This window comes from Pteronotus mesoamericanus, unplaced genomic scaffold (assembly GCF_021234165.1).
Source record: "Pteronotus mesoamericanus isolate MK-2021 breed Mesoamerican mustached bat unplaced genomic scaffold, CSHL_Meso_final scaffold_85, whole genome shotgun sequence".
Classification (NCBI taxonomy): domain Eukaryota; kingdom Metazoa; phylum Chordata; class Mammalia; order Chiroptera; family Mormoopidae; genus Pteronotus; species Pteronotus mesoamericanus.
The window spans coordinates 54826317-54848063 of NW_026555329.1; the positions used below are offsets into that span (position 1 = coordinate 54826317).

Sequence of the window (21747 nt, forward strand, 5' to 3'; positions counted from 1 at the left end):
CCTGAGAGTTGTGCTAAGGAGCTGGGAGGTTTTCCTCTGCAATTACAGGACTGGAAACATTCTGGAGCTTTTTTTCCTCTTTTTTTTTTTTTTTTTTTTAAATCCCTGTTCAGTGACTGGCTTCTCTCTATATGAATAGTTCCAGTGATGGACACTTCTTTAGACCATCAATTCCATTTTTAGGCAGCTCTAAGTGTAAGAAAATTCTTCCTTACTTTAAGTCAAAGCCAATGGATTCTAGCTGTACCTTTTCCAAGGTGTAGATCATGGAAGGTAATTTGAGGATTTTAAAGAGTAGAGGAACAAGTTCAGGGATATGTAATCCAAAGGCCTGAAGTGGGCCTGTGGCAGCACACATATAATATGTACCTCAAAGGAAAATATGAAGGAAGGAGTAAAACTCACCTTTAATATTACTAACCAGAAATAACCACTGTTAAAACATTTGATTCGTTTCTTACCAGGTGTGTTTCTATACATAAATATTTTAAAAAGCATGATCTTATTGCACAATATAATTTTCCTTCTGCTTTTCCTAATGTAACTTTGTATGTCAGCATTTCCCAGGCCATGCCATCAAAAATTATTTGAGGATTTAACTACATATAATAGCCCAAAAGATGACTGTATCTTATACTTAAGTGCCTCATAATGGGTTAAATTTTGAGTTGCTTGCATTTTTCATTATTATAAATAATGCTGTGAAAAGCAGCCTTGTTTGTAAATTTGTATTCACATCTGCCCATTTCCTTGGGGTAAGTCTAGTCACGTCCTTGGTTGCCTTTTAAGCAGGGGTGTGATGGACTCGAGTTTGTATATTTGAAAAGCTTTTACGACGTGAAGAGTGGATTGGAAAGAGCTGATCCAGGGGCAAGTGGAGTGATTTAGACCAAGTGTAAGGGCGTAAACCAAGGTATTAGCAGCAGGGTTAGAGAAAAAAGAGATGGTAATGACTCTTAACTATCATGTTTGCTTGTTTATTGTTTGTGTAACAGCTTTCTGTGAACCTGAACTATTGGCAATTTTTACATATTAATTCAGGGGATTAGGGACCTCTAAGTTGGTTGTAGTGAGTAGGGCGAAGAGGGTAATAGGCTTTAATGATTTTCTTCTCCAAGGTTGGAAATACTAAGGGTGAACAAATTTGAAGGGCAGGCTGGGGGAGGAGGAATTTCTGAGCCCAGTATTAGGTGTATCAGGTAAAACTGTCAGGGAGATGGTTTATATATTGATCTAATATATTCGCTTAGAAGAGAGGTCAGAGCAGGACATGAGGATGGGGGAGTTATCTCCACAAAGATGGTGGTATTGAGACCCTGGACACAAAAGCAGTCCTACAGTTCAGGATGTTTATGAGAAGAGTACTTGGGACATAGCTGGGGACACTACTTACTCCTAAAGTGGCAGACAAATGGGAAACCAGAGAAGGAGCTATAAGATAATGAAGAAGAAAACCAGAAGAGAGTGGTGTCAAGGGAGACAAAAGAGATAAGAGTTTCAAGGAAAAAGTCATCAAACTTTCAAATATTATAGAGGTCAAGTAGGGAAAGAACTGGAGGATGTCCATGGGAGCAATTTAAGTCACCTGTAAATGTGGGATGAGCAGATTCAGAGGAATTGTGGGGCTAGAAGCCAGATTGTATCTATATACTGAGGAGTAAAGAGAGCTGAAGGAGTAATGTTCATGGCTTTCTTTCTAAGACAGCTTGATGTGAAAGGCTAGAGAGGACAAGGTAATGCCTAGAGTGAAATGGGACAGCAGAAAGTTCACTTTTTCTTTTTATTTATTAAACAAGGAAAGCTAGATTTCCAAATGGTCATATAACTTCAGTGCCTCTCCAACATTTGCTATTTGCCATGACTAAAGTCCTTTTGTTGGTGACCTTTTTTTTTTTTTAACATGATATACTTTGTCCAAGCTTCCAGTGAAAACACAGCTGCCCAAACTCCAAGCATCTTTCTTCAAGTTCTGTTTCACAAGTCCAGACTCACACGTTTGTTTGTACAGTCTCACTGGATTTTAATAAGACTCCCTCTCAGTTTTTAAGCTTTGACATACTAATTTATGGAGTTTCAGTTTTAAAATTGCAGAATATGACATGTGTCCTTGAAGCTTGACCTTTACCTGAAGAATTGATCAAAAATGGTAAATGTTTAAATATTGCAGTTTAGAGAATGTCTTTATTGTGTTGCCAAATGGGGAATGACAGAGAGCTTTAATTCTAACAAGCTCTAATTAGAATAAGGAAAAAAATCAAAGGGTGATGTCAACCAGAATCAAAGTAAACCAGAATAAGTACTTTTATTGGTTACAGAACATCAACAATGAGTGGTGTAGTCTTATTCACTTCCTTTACTAGCAATAAAAATACAGCACACTGTCTCTAGGGGGTTCAGACAGTCTTATTGAACACATAATCTTTTCGATAGATGTTTTTCGTTGGCAATGTAATGCTCTTTGGGGCTGCAGAAAATTATTTTTAGAGCTATGCTAAATTATTCTTAGCTTTAAAAAACAAACAACATGGCAAATGTTTCTAATGTAAGAAGTGGGTAGTCAATGCAACATATCCAGTGGTTTCTTGCTTAAAGATGAATTAGCCTATTTAATTTATGAGTATTATTTCTCTCAGCACAATTGCTTTAATGATGTTGATGTCAAAAAGTTATCACTGTTTTTACAGGTTTTTGTGTTATAATGGAAAACAGTTATCTGTGTAGGAGACTACATAGATGATATATATACATACATTACATATATATAATTTTTCTTTATAAAGGACCTGGTTATCTTTCCCTGAAGATAAGATTTACCTTTCTTTAAAATAAAGATTTTACTCTGAAATGTTGGTCCTTTCTTATTTTTCTTTGCTTTCCAGTGAAGTTCAATGTTATATTTTTAATTCCTTTTGGACCTATCTTCCATCCTACTTAGAATCTTAAGGCCATTCATTCCTTTAATCACTCTTTCACCATTCTTAAATCTCTTGCTCCTTGACTTTTCATCAAATCTAATTCAGTCTGCCCAGGCTCAACCTAACTCATTTGACATCTTTGCTAGTGGACCTGGACTGCTGTCAGCTAAAACTTGACAATCATGCCAATTGTAACCTCTATAAATTCATCATCTCCAATTTTTCAGGCCCTCAAGATGGCTTTGGCAATCAAGTATTTTCCTAAGCAGTTCCCCTTCTTTATGGCTATTGTGCACTTACACTCCCATCTTCAAACTTTCTTCCTGCCACCTGTTCCCTCAGCCTCAGAAACTGATCTTGGTTCCTGTTTTATGGAAGGCACCAGGCACTACTGAACATCCAGTCCCTTTACTACTACTACCTGTCACTATCTACATGTTTTCTCAATCCATATCACTTTCTTTATTTTCCTACTACTTCTCCTTAACTTTGTCACCAGGCTGCTTGAAAGAGTAGTGCCAGCCCACTTCCCTTTTCTGTTCTCTGGCTTCCATCCAAGCTGTTCTTGATGATGTTTAACTGTTAACACCTGAGAGAGAGTTTTCAGCCTTCACCTCATTTGGCCTCTATGGTATTTCAACATTACTGAGCACTACCTGTAAGCATCTTCCTTGGTTTTTATGAAACCCCCTTTCTTATGGATTTTCTCCCACCTTGGAGTCTCACAAATTCAAAGTTGTCATTTTTTCCAAAATAGCAGGAAAAATGTAAACATTTAATGGTTTACAAAACAATAAGTGGTGTGAATGCTTATAATTCAGTATTAACTGTACTTCTAAAAATTACATTATATGTTTATATTATATCAATATATTACAATTCAGTATTAGTTATACCTTTTAATGAGAAATATAGATTAATTATTACTTGGTTTCTTCTTCCCTAGTTAATGAAGGAGTTTCCCTTGCTAAGTATGTTCAACATCCATGAAAACCTTTTAGAAGCTCTTCTGGAACTACAAGCATATGCTGATGTTCAGGCAGTCTTAGCAAAGTATGATGGTAAGTCCTTGGATATTTTAATCTACTTGAAGTATTCCTCTTTTTGATGTATTTTAATGATTAGATTGGAAGGATCATTTTAAATAGCATAGCACTTTGAAAATTATCCTCTTAGAGAATTTTCATCAACAGTTTTATGATGGCATTTATAGAACCCTGGAATTTAATGGTTAGTGGGAGCCAGAAATGTTGAGTGTCCCATGCCACATTCCTTTCCTTCCCTCCCAGCAGTTTCCCCTTATACTCTCCCTTGTCAACAAGTTTTACTTGTATTCTGCTTTATTCACTCCATAGCCAGGAATTACTCAGAACCTCTGCAAGCAGCACAGACCTTGCTGGGACAGCACTGACTGTTCAGGCTCCTGCCATGACCCCCGCTTTGGTTGACTGCCCACTACATATTGGTCATGTTGATCCTTTCAAGTAATTTTGAACATCTAGTAGGCCTTGCTCCAGCCCTTGTGACACCTCAGTATATATTTGAAGATCAAATTATATCACCTTCATCCCTGGTCTTCTCCTCATTAGCAGAATACCCCCATTTCTTTACATGAGGCACTTCAAAGTCCCTTAGCCATTCTGGTTACTCACCCATGGGCTTATTTCATTTTGCCTGTTCTTAATAAATCATAAAAATAAACTGACACAGCCTAGAGATTTGAAAACTCTTCTACTTATATTGCGATTGTCTGTGAATCACTGTTCGATCAATTGTACAAAAATTTTCCACATATTTCCTGCTATGATATGACTACTGAAATCTCTGCAGAATTTTCATATTATTCTGCCTTATTTTATTAACTCTTCCTCCTAAATAAATGTTTGCTTATAAAATGAATGCTAGGGAATGATTACTTCTATTACATGATGATTTTGTACTTTATAAAATATTCTTTCTTTACTAAGTATTTTTAGTGCATTTAATGAATTATTCAGGTCAAAATTTCCAGGAATTTGTCAGACATGTAGAGCAAACTATATCATTTAAGTTTTATTTTCAACACACAGTTATTCATGAGGAATCTCTGAAATAAGCTGTAGTTGTTAGCCCCTACAGGTGGGGAAACTGAGGCATTGCAAGATTGTATTTGTTTTGTTTTGTTATGGCTCAAAATGATGGCAACTGAAAGCCTTCTGCCAGTGATGGCATCTCTTGGCCTGTGGAAACACGAGCACCCAGCATGCCACCTAGCATGGAAGTGATTTTAGAAAAAGAAAAGCATTTGTGGAACACTTTGTAGTAAACAAAATAAAGACTGTTTGGCCTTCATATCAGCTCACTTTTGTTCTCTCTTTGGCTGACTTTGGGAGTCTAAACCATGAAACTATTGTACAGGCAAAATGTTCATACATTGAGGGTCTTTCGGTACCAAAGGAACCCAGTCCCATGTATTTGGGTTCAGGTGACCATGCACTTTTACAAATGCCACTCTGTAGACATCAGTGGCATAGCAAGATTCCAGTATTCTCGGCCCCAGTGCCAGCCTGTACTCAATCTGATATATCAGGGCTTGAGAAGAAAAGGTTTAACCAACAGAGCCTTTGAGATCTCAAATCTCTTAAGGCTCCTTTCATGAAGATCTCAGTTCATTAGAGAAATCATCAGCTTTGTATTATAAGACAGATTGTAAAATAAAGGAATGAACTCATTTGGAGATCTCTGTCATCTGTGTCTATCACATTGCACGGCCTCTGTTTTACAACAACAGAAAGCTGATTTATTAGATTCTGATAACATATGTTCACATTATTTGTTACTATAGCCGTCCCACCCTCTACTAGAATTTGGCTCACACATTGCAAAATTCCTTTGTTGCAAATGAACAAGCTCACCATACCAAGACCCTTGTGTTGAACTTTGTTTATGTTGTATACCTGGCAACAGAGATGATGTTCTTGTTCATTATTCGTGGAAAAAGAGCCTCATTACAAGTTACATACTGTTGCTGAAATGCCTCGTTAGGGGTTTTGAGTTTAGCAGTTGTCAATAGACTGCAGATGACCTAACCCTGACTGAATTCTGAAGGGTGTTTTGGTAAGGACTTGGCTCAGGCCTGTGTCATTCACAGTAGAAATATAATAAAGTGGCTGCTAAAGTTACTGTTCTTGAAGAGTGACCTGCAACCACAGAAGATTATTAAAAACCTGCCTCTTGTTTCTCTCACCATACCATAAAATGGGCTCTTTCAGTTCATCCCTGCTGCTTTTCTCTAAAGACCCAAAGGACCACTACCAAATTGTCCCATTTTCTGGCCCTGTGTGAGGAAATAGGTGCTGTAGGGGGTTTGGAGTATAGACATCAAGTAGGGGTGCCCTGTTCTTCACCCTGGTTCAGATGTCACAATTCTAATCCATGACATGCTGGAGGCAGCACTTTGAATCCCAGACTCTCCACAGAGCCATACCCCGAGCAACAGGATTATATGCCTTTTTTGCAAATTGGAATGCTTTGGTTGGGTAGTTGTTTCTTGGGTGGTGTATAGGTGCAGCAATCTTTTATTACATTCGTTAGGTGGCTGAACTTTTTTAGTATGTTGGGAAGTGACACATGGGATTAGTGCTGCTTTTCTGATCTTTGCAAAAAGGATGTAGAAATATTAAGGCACAGGGTAAGGGTATGTGGAAACATCTGTTTCGAAGGAAGGAGGAAGGCAGCATGCATTCCATTTCCTCATTCTTCTTCACTGATTTTGGGGGGTGTGTGTGTGGCTTTGAGTTTTAAAAGTCATTCACAAACATCTTTTATAGTAAAGTACGTTAGAAGCCCTGGATCCCTAGAAGGATCTCAGTTATTTGGTCACACATCCTTGTAATCTGCAGTCTAATTTTGATTTTGCCCTTGAGGTAACTTCTCTCTTCCAGCAATTAGTACAAAATAATGTCTCGCCATCCTAGGGAGGTTTCATACTCTTTCAGTTTCAATTTACAAATAAACATTATGAGTGAGTAGTTTTTATCCAGGCCGTTGGTCCTGGATTTGGAGTGTGTCCTTCATACAACAACTAAAATGACAGCAGCAGCAATAGCTAGCATTTATTTTTCTCTTATAATGTGTGAGGGTTAGACATGATTCTTAAGTTCTACATGAACAGACCCATTTATTCCCATCACAAGTGTATGAGGTAGGTATTCTTATAAGCCCCCTTTAGAACTGTGGTAACTGGTGAAGAGAGAAATTAAGTAACTTGCTCAGATTAAAAGCCTCAGTTGTCAAAGTAAAACCATGAAGATGTTATGTTCATAGAGAAAAGAGATAAACTGAGAAGCCTCTTTTTTTGAGATGTGTACTCTACTAAGAGAAGAAAGCCAGGATGAAAACTGAGGTGGTCTGACTCTAGGCCCAGGGACTTAATCACCACACTTCCATTGCCTGCTGTTGGCAGTATTTTATTTATTGTTTTAATCAACATGGTGATTGTTGTTATTATTAGCTACAATTTATTGAGAAACTATCATGTGCCAAGCATGTTATACATGTTACCTTTAACCCTCACGATAACCTTGTAAGGATGTAGTTATTCCATTTTAGCAGATGCAAAAACTAAGGTTTGTGAGTTTAAGTAATTTTCAAGACCACATTCCTTGAAAACTACAGAATTGGGATTCAGATCCAGGTCTATCTGGATCTGAAAGCCCATGTGTTTTCCATAAACATAAACCTTATTGAAGGGTCTTACTCTGTCTCTCTCACTCTTCTTACAGAGGCAAGAATTAGGCAGGCTGGAGCTGTGGTACAGGATTCCAGCTATGCCAAATTGTCTTTTAAGATTCCTTTTTAATCATTCTGTAAGAATGGGGTATGTCTACCTTTGCTTGTCTTTCTAAAACTATCTTCAAATATGGTTTTCTGTCTTCAATCAACTTGTGTCTGATTTCTTTGTACCTCAAATCTCCTTTGTGATTAGTGTTCATTTAACTTGAGATTTATCTTCTCTTTTTCCTGGTCATACATTTGCAATAAAGATAGAAATATTTTAAGATTATTAAGGCATCAAAACCTTCTTTTAGAAGCCATTATGAAAGTTGTTACAAGCTTTGGATTGACTTCCAAAGTTTTTAGGCTACCTAGGTTGAAGACTACAGTCTCGAAGATTAGGGTGGTAATGTAGAGAAGAATTCACGCGTTTCTTATTTACTATCATTTGTGCATTCCACTTTTAGAAGAATATCAAAGAACAAGTAAGAGTGTGAATGTAAATGCTACAAGCTACCTTTGGGAGCATCTGTTTCTGTCTGTCTCCTGGAGATGCAAAGGCAGTCACTGGTGATGGTGAAGAGTCTAGCCCTGGTGGCAGCCTTCTGAGATCAAGCCCAGCTCTGCCCCACTGGCTAAGTGAGTTCAGCAAATTACTTAACTTTTCAAACCTGGGTTTCTTTCCCAAAAAATGGATGGAGGCTTAAAAAAGCTAAGTAATTTACCCAAAAACACCCATCTGGGAATTTGTTATGAGGATTAAAGTAGTTAATCCATGTTAAGTGTTTAGAACAGTTTGGAGCACAAAGTAAGTGTTTAATAACTAATTAGCTATTATAAAGAGCCAAGATTACCACTCCTGAAGTTCACCACCGTTCTCAGGCAATTTTGTTCAAAATTGTCAGTTAAAATATGAGAATAAGAGCCTAGTCTTGTGCCCCCCAAAGGGCAATGCTATGGCCTGTTATTAAAATTAATTATGGATCTAATAGGACCTATGAATAGGTATTTGATAAGAACAGAAATACTTAGTTCTATCTGTAAACAATTCTTAAACTTTTGGAAAGCTGACAGAAAAATGCCAGGCATTTTTACTCCTGATCAAAAGATAAATTATTTCAGTCTTGGGACAATTTGTACCAATGTAACTGCAAGTCCAAGCCCTTCTGGATATTTACTCCATTAGGCCATTTAATGATTGCCCTAAATTTAAGGGGAAACAACTTCCCTGTAATGGATAGCTGGTCTTGTTTGCAGTCATGAATGTTATATAAATGCAGTGACTATATCAAGACCATTTTTACTGATGCCATCAAGACCATCTTTAATTAGCATTGATATTTGCCATCTGGTAATGTGAAAAGGGTATACTTTTAAGAACAGGATATATTTCTCATATTGGGGAAAATACATTCATCTCAGGAAATTGAAAACAGAAGTTCTAAAGAATGCATTAGGGAATCACTCCATGTTGAGACTCAGAGAATAAGCTTTTTGCTGGTACTGTTTTGTAGAGCCAGCATGTAGTTATATTTAAGTAAAAATTTCATAAACCTTGTTCATTGCCCAAGGCCTTTTAACTAGCACAAGTTATTGGATGATCATCACGGTTGCTTTGATATGGTCACTGGATACCCTGTATTTTGGTTAGGCTCTTTTCCATTCATTTGAGGAACAGGCAGAATAAGAGGGATTTGAGGTGCCAGGATGACCAGTGAGTAAAATCTCTTTCGGGTTGTCAGCGTTAGGCTCTCCAGACCAACAAAATAGTGATTTTTAGTCAAGTACATAGATATTTGATGCCCCAGGCACAAGCAGCTTCTGAGACATATCCACTGCAAAATTAGGCTACAGTTGATAAAGAAGGATTGAAATACTGTCAATCCCTGGTAATAAACTCTAAGCCTTGTCCAGTGCTCTTCCCTGCACTGGCTCTTATGGAAAAGATCAAGGATACCAGGAAGAAGTTGAAGTAAATTCTTGTGTAAAAATGGGCAAATGAATCACATTGCTGTTTTAAAAGTAAAAATAGTTATAAATAATACTGCAATGAACATAGGGGTGCATATATACTTTCCAATTAGTATTTTGGGTTTCTTTGGATAAATCCCCAGAAGTGGACTTGCTGAGTCATAAGGCAGTTCCATTTTTAATTTTTTGAGTAGCCTCCATACTGTTTTCCACAGTGGCTGCACCAGTCTGCTTCCCACCAACAGTGCACAAGGGTTTCCTTTTCGCCACATCCTCTCCAACATTTGTTGTTTGTTGATTTATTGATGATAGCCATTCTGGCAAGAACGAGAAGGTATCTCATTGTGGTTTTAATTTGCATTTCTTTGCCAATTAGTGATGTTGAGCATCTTTTCATATGTCTATTGGCTATCTGTATGTCCTCTTAGGAGAATGTCTTTTAAATTGGATTGTTTGTCTTTTTGGTGCTGAGTTCTTTATAAATTTTCTATATTAACCCATTATCAGACGTCTTATTGGTGAATATGTTTTCTTAGTAGATTGCCTTTTTGCTTTTTTGATAGTTTCTTTTGCTGTGCAAAAGCTTCAGCCCAAGAGTATATAAATGGGCAAGTGGATAAAAAAGCTGTGGTACAACCCTGCCTGGTGTGGCTCAGTGGGTTGGATGCCAGCCTCCAAACCAAACAGTTGCTGGTTTGATTTCCAGTCAGGACACATGCCTGGGTTGCAGGCCAGGTCCCAGGTTGGAGAGCTGAGTAATGTTTCTCTCTCATACTGATTTTTCTCTTCCTCTCATCTTCTCTTTCTAAAAATAAATAATATCTTTTTTTTAAAAAAAGCCGTGGTACATATGTAAAATGGAATATTACTCAGCCATAAAAGAACAAAATCTTACCATTTGTGACAGCATGGATGAAGTTAGATGGTATTATGCTCAGTGAAATAAGACAGAGAGAGACATATAGCATGTGTATTCACTCATATGTGCAATCTAAAGAACAAAATAAACAAACAAAATTGAAATAGACTCATAGATACAGAGAGCAGACCGATGGTTGCCAGAGGGGCAGGGGTTTTGGGGACAGGGAGAAAGAGGTAAAGGGATTAAGATGTACAAACTAGTGGTGACAAAATAGTCATAGGGGTGTAAAGTACAGCGTAGGGAACATCATCAATAATATTGTGATAATTATGTATGGTGCCAGTTGGATACTGGGAATATCAAGGGGAACACTATACAGAATATATGATTATCTAACCACTAAGCTGTATACATGAAACCAATACAAAATGATATTGAAAATTGTAATTGAAAAATAAAAAATAAAAATAAATTTGACAAATAAAAAGAAAATAATAATCATCACTATGGCATCAGGCTTGTAAGCACAAGTCACTGAGAAACTATGGCCCTGTATAGCTTTGCAATGGGGGCCATGCAAGCTTGGAAACCAAGAGGTAGATCTGTCAAGAGGACTAGGCCTTTGAGGTTACAAAATGATTCACTGCCATGCTACACATGAAATGAATAGGAGTTCTAATAGATGTGATCTCAGAAAAGACTGTATGAACAAGAAACTTCTACTGTCTCTAATGATGGAAGATGTTTTATGAATGCACACATCTGTAATTTACATAGTTGGCACATGGACAAATCCTCTAAATTTATGTTGTCTTTAGTGGTCCTTATTGCCCAGTTACAGTAATTTACCAAGGTAACATCCCTCTCCAGCCAGCCATTACCATAACATAAACTACAGTGTTTGGCCTCAGGGCACCAGCCACAGAAGGGCCCTCTGACACAGACCTTTTGGAGTAATCCAATCCAAAAGTTGTAAATAACATCTGGTGTTAGACTTTGTAGCATAAGATGAATTTTTCTGGGTTTAGTTGAATCCAATGTTCCCTTACCCCAAGTTGAATTGTTGAACTCCCAGGGGACACATCTCTTTGAGGTTCTGATATATCCTCTTTATTTCTTCAATGAAGTTTTAGCCCTTGGTTAAAAGCAGACCTTGGGTTGGTTTTTTGAAGGTGGAACAAAAAGACGTCACACTTCCCGGAACAAAACAAGCAAACAAAAACTACAGTTCTTTTGTTTTCCTTGTATCATATTACAAACAGGAGTAAACAGAAAAGACAGCCACATGGAAGACAGTGTCATATAACGGGACAGTAATACTACATCATTGTCCATAAACAGGTTAGGAAGGTTAGGAGAGAGAAATGGCTGCATTTTTGTTTGTCATTTTTTTTGTTTGGTTGATTGGTCAGTCAGTGGCTCTTAAAGCATCTGTCAAGGCCACATGTGTTTGATTAACACAGACTTCAAATATATGAATTTGTTGCCTGTCCAAGAAAAGGAATACTTGATACTCCATGACCTTGAATGATTACAGAGAGTAATTAGGTTAATTTTTTGAAATTAAGTCAGCAAGGATCTATCAAACCCTTATATTGAAGATACTAGCTTTTAGGTGTTTCCAAATTCAGAAATGAATATGATTTATTCTGTATCATCAAGAAGCTTTGAGTTTAGTGAAGAAAAGTGTGAAAAAGACAACCATAGTAAGTGGAGGCAGGATGAATCAGAGCTCAGTGAATCTGATAGAATGTGCTATGGAGAATGCAGAGAAAGAATCCCTTTGAAAGCAAGCCATGTGTTATCTTCTCGGACACTCATACACTCATTCATGTACACTCATTCAGGACATCTGTGGTGAATAGATGACTTGTTAGATGAAGATGGCACTTGACATAGTGTCCTTACTTGTGAGGAACTGTGGGACTTGCTTATCTTGCTTCTACCCCTGAAACACTTTTAGAATTATAGATACAAAATTGACCTTTAGTTGACCTATCTCATGCATGGGAACAGTAATAATCCTTTAAAAATTATATGTTGTTATTATTGTAGATGAACAAATGGAAATTAGGTCAAAAAGATTATCACTGAAAAAATTGGTGTATCCTATCTAAAATTTTACACCATGGGTTTTCTGAGACGTTAAATTACAGTTTTACCACAATTATATAAATTTTTTCCCAAGATTATTACATTAAATTTCATTTTGTTATTATCAACCATTTATGACTTTTGAAAAGTTAACAGTCATTCTCCCTCAGATGACCTGTTCTTTTAGCAGCATCATCCACATGAAAGGGTCTTTGGGAATCAGAAGAGGTGTTGTTTGCTTTTCTTGTTTCTGGCCCAAAGTTCTACTTTCCTTCAACCTTGTTTCAGCTTTTACTCTTGCTTTCTTCCTGTCCCACTTTTTTATTCCATTGCTGTTTCAGATGGACATCTAGTACAATTTCCTGCATTCTGCTAGCATGTCATAAGCAAAGATAAATGCAATACATATGTTGAGAAATAAATTACTGACTCCCTCTTAAAACATCCATAAGCACATTACTTTTGGCTCCCAGAAACCAAATTAGATGTAGACGTTTGCATATTTAAAGAAGCTATTATCAAGTAATTTGAGGTGTTAGCATATTAATTTAGGACTTCATTTAGCAAACACTGACCACCTACTATGTTTCAGACATTGTTTGTGCTGTAGGTACAAAGCGATGAAGAACCATAGCTTTTACTCCTGAAGCACACCATGTAAGTAGAAGAGGAAAATATGAAAACAGACCATTGCTGTAAAGTGAGAAGATTGTGATAGGTTAACTCAGATGGAAGCGACAATTCTTCCAGGGGGAGTGAGGGAATCCTCCCCTATGGAGATGGAATCTGAGCTGAACCAGACAGCGAGGGTGCTGAAGGCAAAGAGAGCATATTGTAAAGTTTGTGGCAGAATTGTTTTGAGAACTCTTATGTATCACACAGAACAGAGGGATGGAGGGAGACTGCAGCAAAGGGCAGAAGATGATTTGGGTGCATTAGGTAGGGATGAAACTTTGAAGAGCTTTGGATCTGGGTTGGATTTTACTCTGAAGCCCATGGAGGGAGCTGGAGGCCATTCCAGCAGAGGAGAGACTTCAGTCTGATCATGAAGTGAGGATAGTGACAAGGTGGATTCCTACTCTGCCTTTTTTTGGCTTGAGTTGGTTGAAAAATAAACACAATACAAAAGCACCAAAACACGAAGGAGTGGTGTGCCACTGGAAAGGACTGGGGAGGTGATTTCAGACACTGGGAAGAAGCAGAATTCTATTGTTTAGGGAGACATTTGCTAGGTTTTCCAACCAAAAAATATAAGAATTATTACAGTTAGATTTTTCTTTTTTAAACAATCCCAGGGCAGAAACTTTTTTATTTCCTGGGTGATCAAAACTTCCTATTTTAAACATAACCACTTAATTTCTTTTGCTTTCTGGTGATCTCTCAACTACAGGAAACTGAGGCCTCTTTAGACCCAGCCTAGCCCTTAGATAACTCTGTCTTTGCGGGGAGTGTAACTAAGACATGATTAAGAACCTGCCAGGACTCATGTAACACATTGACACCTATCTACTTCTGCTGAATCATAATAATGACACGAGGAGAACAAAAGTGGAATGTGGGGAACGGGTGCAATTTCGACCTAGTCTTTCAAGGTTGTGAATTTGGAGACAGTGGAGTATATGGTGTGAATGGCTGTGTGTATGTCATCTATAAGAAGTTTCATTTGCTAAAAGCAAAGCATCTGATAAATTCTTGCCTTAGTAGCACTTCAATTACTACTAAAGTAAACAAAGCCTAGAGTAATTAATACCCTGGATTTAATTCTTACCTAAAAGGAAGGCTCTTAAGAGGAGATCATGTTATCTTATAGCTTATAATAGTAAAAGAAAGGAACATAAGCCATGAACATACTCCCTGAATCTAAAGGCAAACAAAAAGCCAAGCCACACTCTTTTTTTTAAATTCAGAGGAAAAACAAATATAAATCCATAAATCAAGATTCAATAAACTACTTAACTTTGTGACGACATTATTTAGCATAGGAGATACAGAGTTTCTCTCTCTCTCTCTCTCTTTTTTTTCCCTAGTGGAAATTGGTTCAAGAAAGATGGGACATTCCAAAAGATGATATTATAGTTGTTTCTAATGGAAAAATTGTAAAGGAAACACAAGTAATTAAAGTATGAAAAGATCGGAATGACAAATAGCTAAATAAGTATATATATGTAAGTGAGGTAGAAACCTGTAAGCATTTATTCAGGGCTTAATGTCCAGAGGAAGCAAAAGTCTCAAGATTTTAATTGTAAAAGTATTTTCTAAGCAAAATAATAAAGGAAGTATAAGAGAATAATGATAAGGAAAACAAAAGCAAGTACTACATTTGTAGTATAGGATGGTGACAAGGACATGGTATTGCAAGACCAGTTCTGTCACTGATTAGTTAGGCAGCTCTTAAGTATATCATTTAGTTCCTCTGGGACTATATTTCTTCATCTGTAAATAAAAGGTTTTTTCAACTATTTATTTTTTAATTATATTTATTAATTATGCTATTACAGCTGTCCTGATTTTTCCCCCTTTGCCCCATTCCACCCAGCATATCCCACTCTTTCAGGCAATCCTTCCACCATTGTTCATGTCCATGGGTCAAACATATAAGTTCTTGGGCTATTCCATTTCCTATACTGCACTTTATATCGTCATAGCTATTCTGTAACTACCTACTTGTACTTCTTAATCCCCTCACCTTTTCACCCATTTTCCCACAGCCCCTCCCATCTGGCAACCATCAAAATGCTCTCCACATCCATGATTCTATCTCTGTTCTTCTTCACTTAGTTTGTTTTTTTTAGATTCAATTGTTGATAGATACATATTTATTGCCATTTTATTGTTCATAGTTTTGATCTTCTTAAATAAGTCCCTTTAACATTTCTATAATAATGGTTTGGTGATTGATGAATTCCTTTAGTTTTTTCTTGTCTGGGAAGCTCTTTATCTGCCCTTTGCTTCTAAGTGATAGCTTTGCCGGGTAGAGCAATCTTGGCTGTATGTCTCTGATTTTTATGTCTTTGAATATTTCTTGCCAATCCCTTCTAGTCTGCAAAGTTTCTTTTGAGAAATCAGCCAGCAGTCTTATGGGAACTCACCTGTAGGTAACTAACTTCTTTTCTCGTACAACTTTTAAAATTCTCTCTTTATCTTTAACCCTTAGCATGTTAATTATGATGTGTCTTGGAGTGGGCCTCTTTGCATCCATCTTGTTTGGGACTCTGTGCTTCCTGGATGTGCGTGTCTATTTCTTTCACCAAATTAGGGAAGTTTTCTTTCACTATTATTTCAAATAGATTTTCAGTTTCTTGTTTTTTGTCTTCTCCTTCTGGTACCCCTATGATGCAAATGTCAGACAACTTAAATGTAAAGGTGCTTACATTATCCTCATTTTTTTTTTTTTTGGATTCTTTTTTTCTTGTTTTTTGCTTCCTTATGTTTCAAATCATTGATTTCTAAGATTCATCCACTCTATTGTTGTTTCCCTGTAAATTATTTTTTATTTCAACGAACGTATCCTTTGTTTCTGACTGGATCTTTTTATGCTGCTGAGGTCCTCACCAAGATCCTGGAGCATCCTGATAACCAGTGTTTTGACTTCTGCATCTGATAGACTGCTTATCTCAATTTCACTTAGTTCTTTTTCTGGAGTTTTTATCTGTTCTTTTATTTGGGCTGTGTTTCTTTGTTTCCTCATTTTGACCACCTCCCTGTGTTTGTTTGTATGTATTAGGTAGAGCTGCTTTGACCCTGTGTCCTGGTAGTGTGGCCTAATATAGTAGGTGTCCTATAGGGTCCAATAGCAGAACCTCCCCTACCATCCAAGCTGGATACTCAAGATTTGAGACATTTGTGTGGGCTGTGTACACCCTCTTCTTGTAGTTGAGCCTTGATTGCTGTTGGCAGGTCAATGGGAGGGATTTACCCAGGCCTGTCAGCTGCAAGGACTGGCTGTGACCACTGATCACCAACCTCTGCCCTCTGTGGGGAATCAGGGAGCAGAGTGGTGGTGCTCTGATGTGGTCTCTAGCTGCCCACTCAGTGCATAGGCTCTGGGGTTTCCCAGGTGGTTCAAGACGAGGTCAGCCCCAACTTGTCTTTAGGCCACCCTGTCTAAGCTGTCATGTAGTCTGAGATGGTTGCTGCTTGCGCTGGGCTTGGAGATTCCGAGGAGAAGCCAAGTTGTGAAGCACATCTGGCTGGCTCCTGCTAGTTCCTAGCCTGGGCTAACTGAGGCCAGCTCTTGCTTGTTTGAGAGGATTTAGGACGTTGTAAAGCATGAGCCAAGACCAGCCATTCATATGGAAAAGCAGCTTGGATGGGCCTGTAAGTTGGGTGGGATGGAATCTCTGGGGATCTCCAAGGTGGGGCAAACAGTGTTAGCCAGGTTGATAGAGTCTGCTTGCCAGGTTGATAGAGTCTGTTTGCCAGCTCTGTGGCTCTGTCGGGGGGAGGGTACAGAAAAAGGATGGTAGCATCTGCTTGCCTTGATGCCAGAGACTTCAGTTTCTTCCTGTATGCCACTGGTGCCTTTTAAGCTGCTACCCTAGTACTGGAGCTTAGAGGGTGGGAGTCTGAGTGGTGATCTGTGTGTGGGTTCTTTAAGAGGAAAGTGCTTGGGGCTCCAGCAGTTTTTTCTACTGACTCAATCCCTGCTGCTTTTTGTAGCCAGAGGTTGTGGGTACGTTTCTTCCTGACATTGGAACCCTGGGTCAGGGAATCTTGTTTGTGGAGCTGGGACTTCTCACTCCTGAGGTATCCCTCCTGGGTTTTTATCCAAGTGGGTGTGGACAAGCCCCGTTACACATCTATGCCCATCCAGTCTGGATGAATGTGGTTTCTTTAATTTTGTAGTTGTCAGACTTCCATTCAGCTTGATTTCTGATGGTTCCGAGTGATGGTTGTTACATATTTTATTTGTAATTTTGATATGTTTGTTCGAGAAGGCAAGCCATATCTGCCTATACTGCTATCTTGACTGGAAGTCCTCAAAAGATTTTTGAGGATGACCTTCACATTTATGTGCTCTTTTCCCATTCTTTGATCTATCTTGTATTAATTCTAGTTGGAGAAGAAAGTAATGTGTTAAGCAGTTGATAAAAATATGCAACTATTTATTCCTGTTTTCAGTTTCCCCTCAAGCCTTTTGACTCTTTTTTAAAAGAATTTAAGCAAATAAGTCAATCCCAGAAAAATTCTAGAAAGTGATGATTATGTGGTTTATGAACACGTAGTGAAGAAAGAGGTGATTAAAGACAACATGGATTTATTAAGGATATTTTGGCAAATAAAAACAGATGAGAGAGTGGGTGTGAAAGCATTTGGAGTCTATACAATAGTATTTAAATGTTTTTTTATTAATTTAAATGGACATTTTTATTCATATTTCTGAATTAAAGGAATGCTATAGAATTACAGTTGACCCAGAACAACACAAGTTTGAATTGCATCAGTCCACTTATATGCAGATTTTTTTCAATAAATATATGCAGATTTTTTCAATAAATATTCAGTTGGCCCTCCATGTCCAAGAGTTTCGCATCTGCATTTTCAATCAACCATGGATCAAAAACAGTTTTTCAATCCCTCAGATGCAGAGAGCTGACTGTACACGTTGTTTTATGCTGTTTTATGTAAGGGAGTTGAGCATCTGCAGATGTTGGTATCTATAAAGGTTCTGGAACAAGTCCTCCATGGATACTGAGGGATGACCATTTTTAAGTTTTGGGGGAGTCAAAAGTTACACCAGAATTTTTTACTGCATTGGGCGGGGATCCATGTCCCTAACCTTTCCATTGTTCAAGGATCAAGTGTATTTATATATTTATTTAAATAAAGCATTTGATAATGTTTTTAATGCTATACTTTTAGGTAATATAAAGCAATGTGGTCATAATACCTATTAAACTATTAATTAATGGTATAATTTATTGGTATAAATGCCTTAATATAATAAAGGGCTGCATGTGTATCATTGCAGCCCAGTGCAAATTTAGGGTGATCTCTAGAATATTATTCCTGATTTTTTTTTTCCTTTTTGTATTGCCATGGCCATTACTTTTAAAAATGAGACCTCATGGACAACATAGCATGGTTAAAAATCATATACTCTGAGGACAGCTTATATTTGTTTTAAATATGTTATACTGGCATATTTCTTAACCATTGTATGCCTCACTTTCCTCTTCTATGAAACAGGGCTAACAGTAGGTCCTATTTCATAAGGTTGCTCTGATGATTAAATAGATAATGTGATTAAGTGATTAACACCAGTGCCTGGCACTTACTAGGCCCTTGAAAAATGTTAGCAGTAATTTTGATGATGATAATGATCATATGGGGAAGAAGGTCATATGCTTATGAAGTGTATGGAGCAAATCTGTGAATGGTAGATTGAGTCAGAATGGTAGCTGGAATGATTTGATTAAGATTTAATAGTTTGGATTCCATTTTAAGATTTAAAATATAATGGAGTCAAATGGAAAATCCTGCTTATAGGTTCCAAAATTTTCATGGTTTAGGTAAAAGAGAAAAGAAGTGGCTTTGGCTGCAGTCAATTTGCAATAGAATGTGGGAGGCTTTGTTGAATACACAATCGTTAGAACAAAGGAGTTCTAGTTGCTTAGCTCGAGGGCCATCCTAGATGATATTCAGAGAAGTGAGGGCCCTAGCTCCTTAGACTGCACTTTTCACTTTAGCCCTGTGCTAGTAAGGTTTCAGGGATTTAGAAGGTTATGTCCACTTCGAATTCTCATATTTTGAAATCACCCATGGCTCTGTAACAAAAATAAGTGAGAAGTTCTGAAGAATATGTCAGTTGAGGAATGAGAAGTATTTTTTCTGGAAAAGATTAGGTTTAGAGGAAATGTTTTAACCCTCTTAATATTTGAAAGGCTGACTTGAGAAATAACCAGATTTTATTTCGTTATGGAAGGCAGAACTAGTAAATAATTTTTAGATAAGGATTTGTAGTGGGAATAGAGGGAGACCAGAATGATAAAAGACAAGTAAAATGTTGTGGAAGTTAGATTGAAGAGAAGACACTTTCAGGTGGCACAGGATTGTAGATTTTTTATTTTTTTTACTCTTTTATTGAGGTACAAGTTATGTGTAGTGGCATGTACAAATCTTAAGTGTAGAGCTAGATGACTCATCGCTTATGTATACTCCTGTGTGATGACCACCCAGGATCATGGAACTTTCCATCATCTCAGAAGGTTACCTCAGACCCCTTTCTGGCCAAAAAACTGCTCTTCAACCTAGAAGTAGCCATTTTTCTGGCATCTATCACCATATATTAGTTTTACCAACTTTATGTAACCAGATTAAACGTAACATGTACCTTTTGACTGAGCAATTTCATTTCCAGTTACGTAGCCAAGAGAAATGAGGTTTTTTTGTTTGTTTGTTGTTTCATAAAAAAGCTTGCACAAGAATGGTCACAATAGCTTTATTTATAATAGCTTCAAAATGGAAAACAATCCAAATAGCCACTAGCAAGAAAATAGGCATATCGTAGTAAATCCACACAATGAAATACTGCTCAGCAATAAACAAAAGTGAAGTGTTGATACATGAATCTGGACGCAGAACAGTATATACTCTATGAATCCAATTGTATGAAGTTCAAGATTGTAGATTTTAAAGACAGGCTTTCATGACAATTTGGTTTTGCAACCCTAAGACACTTGGAGAGTGTTCTTCCCTTTTCAGAAAAGGACCTGTAAGAAACACAAGATGGCAAATAAGTGGAAGGAAAATTAAACTAACACCAGCAGTTCAGCTTTGCTTAAGTGAGAAATGTTTATTTAGCATTTTTTATTTCTGCAGGGAGTAATGGAATTATATGATACCTCATTCTTTTCTCACCTCCTTGGTTTCTAATTATTAAGAGAACTTTCTGGTACATGCCACTTACAAAAGACAGAAAGGCACAGTATAGAATCTGTTCATACAAAATTGGACTTAGAATGATTTGGAGAGTCTTTTCCTCTGAATAAAATTTCTGAATAAATTACAGGTAATACTGGAAAGCAGCTGATTTGTTTTTATTTCCTGCTCAAAAATGTTTTGATTTTAAATAATTTTTAATTTTTCAATTACCGTTGACATACAGTATTATATTAGTTTCAGGTGTACAACCCAGTGATTAGGCATGTAACAATAAGTGATCACTCTGATAAATCTGGTACCCACCTGACACCCTGCATAGTTATTACAATATCATTGACTGTATTCCCTATGCTGTACTTTATATCCCTGTGACTGTTTTGTAACTACCAATTTATACTTATTAATACCTTCATCTTTTTCACCCAACTCTCCTACCCCCTGCCCATCTGACAACTGTAAAAATGTTCTCTGTATCTATGAGTCTGTTTCTGTTCTGCTTACTTGTTTATTTTGTTTTTTCGACTCCACATATAAGTGAAATCATATGGCATTTTTCTTTTTATGTCTGGATTATTTCACTCAGCACAGTACCTTCAAGATTCATCCATATTCTTGCAGGTGGCAAGATTTGACTCTGTTTTTTGGCTGTTATATTGCATTGTATATATACAGTTCTTCTTCATCATCTATTCATCTATCTATCAACACTTAGGTTGCTTCCATGTCTTGGCTAATGAAAATAATGCTGCAGTGAACATACGGCTGCATATTTCTTTTCAATTTAGTGTTTTGGGTTTCTTTGGATAAATACCCAGAAGTGTAATTGTTGGATCCTTCTTTGTCTCTTGTTATATAGCCTTGGTTTAACGTCTTTTCTTGTCTGGTGTAAGTACTGCTAGCCAGCTTTTTGTATGTTTGTTTGTTTGTTTCTGTTTTCATGAAATGTCTTTTTTCATCTCTTTAATTTCAGTCTCTGTGTGTCTTTCCATCTGAAGTGAGTCTCTTGAAGACAGTACATGTAAGGATCTTGTTATTCATTCAGCCTCTATGTATCTTTTGATTAGAGCATTTAATCAATTTACATTTAAAATAATTGTTGGTAGATATGCATTTACTGACATCTTATTGTTCATATTTTTGATCCTTTGTTCTTCTTGAAAAAGACTTTTTAATATTTCTTGTAATACTGATCTAAAAGTGATGAACTCCTTTAGCTTTTTCTTGTCCTGGAAGCTCTTTACCTATCCTTTGATTCTAAATGATAGC

At 37.2% G+C, this 21747-nt stretch overlaps 1 protein-coding gene across 5 annotated transcripts in view; it reads left to right on the plus strand.

Annotated features, from left to right (window-relative positions):
• The window catches only part of ST7 (suppression of tumorigenicity 7), a 314490-nt gene that overhangs the window by 241258 nt on the left and 51485 nt on the right, over positions 1–21747 (plus strand). For all 5 annotated transcript variants that reach the window (XR_008528324.1, XM_054563970.1, XM_054563972.1 and 2 more), the window contains one exon: positions 3862–3976. Coding sequence is in view for 4 of the 5 variants with exons in the window: in XM_054563970.1 (XP_054419945.1) it covers positions 3862–3976 (115 nt within the window). In the remaining variant the exon portion in view is untranslated. The remainder of the gene's footprint in view (positions 1–3861; positions 3977–21747) is intronic.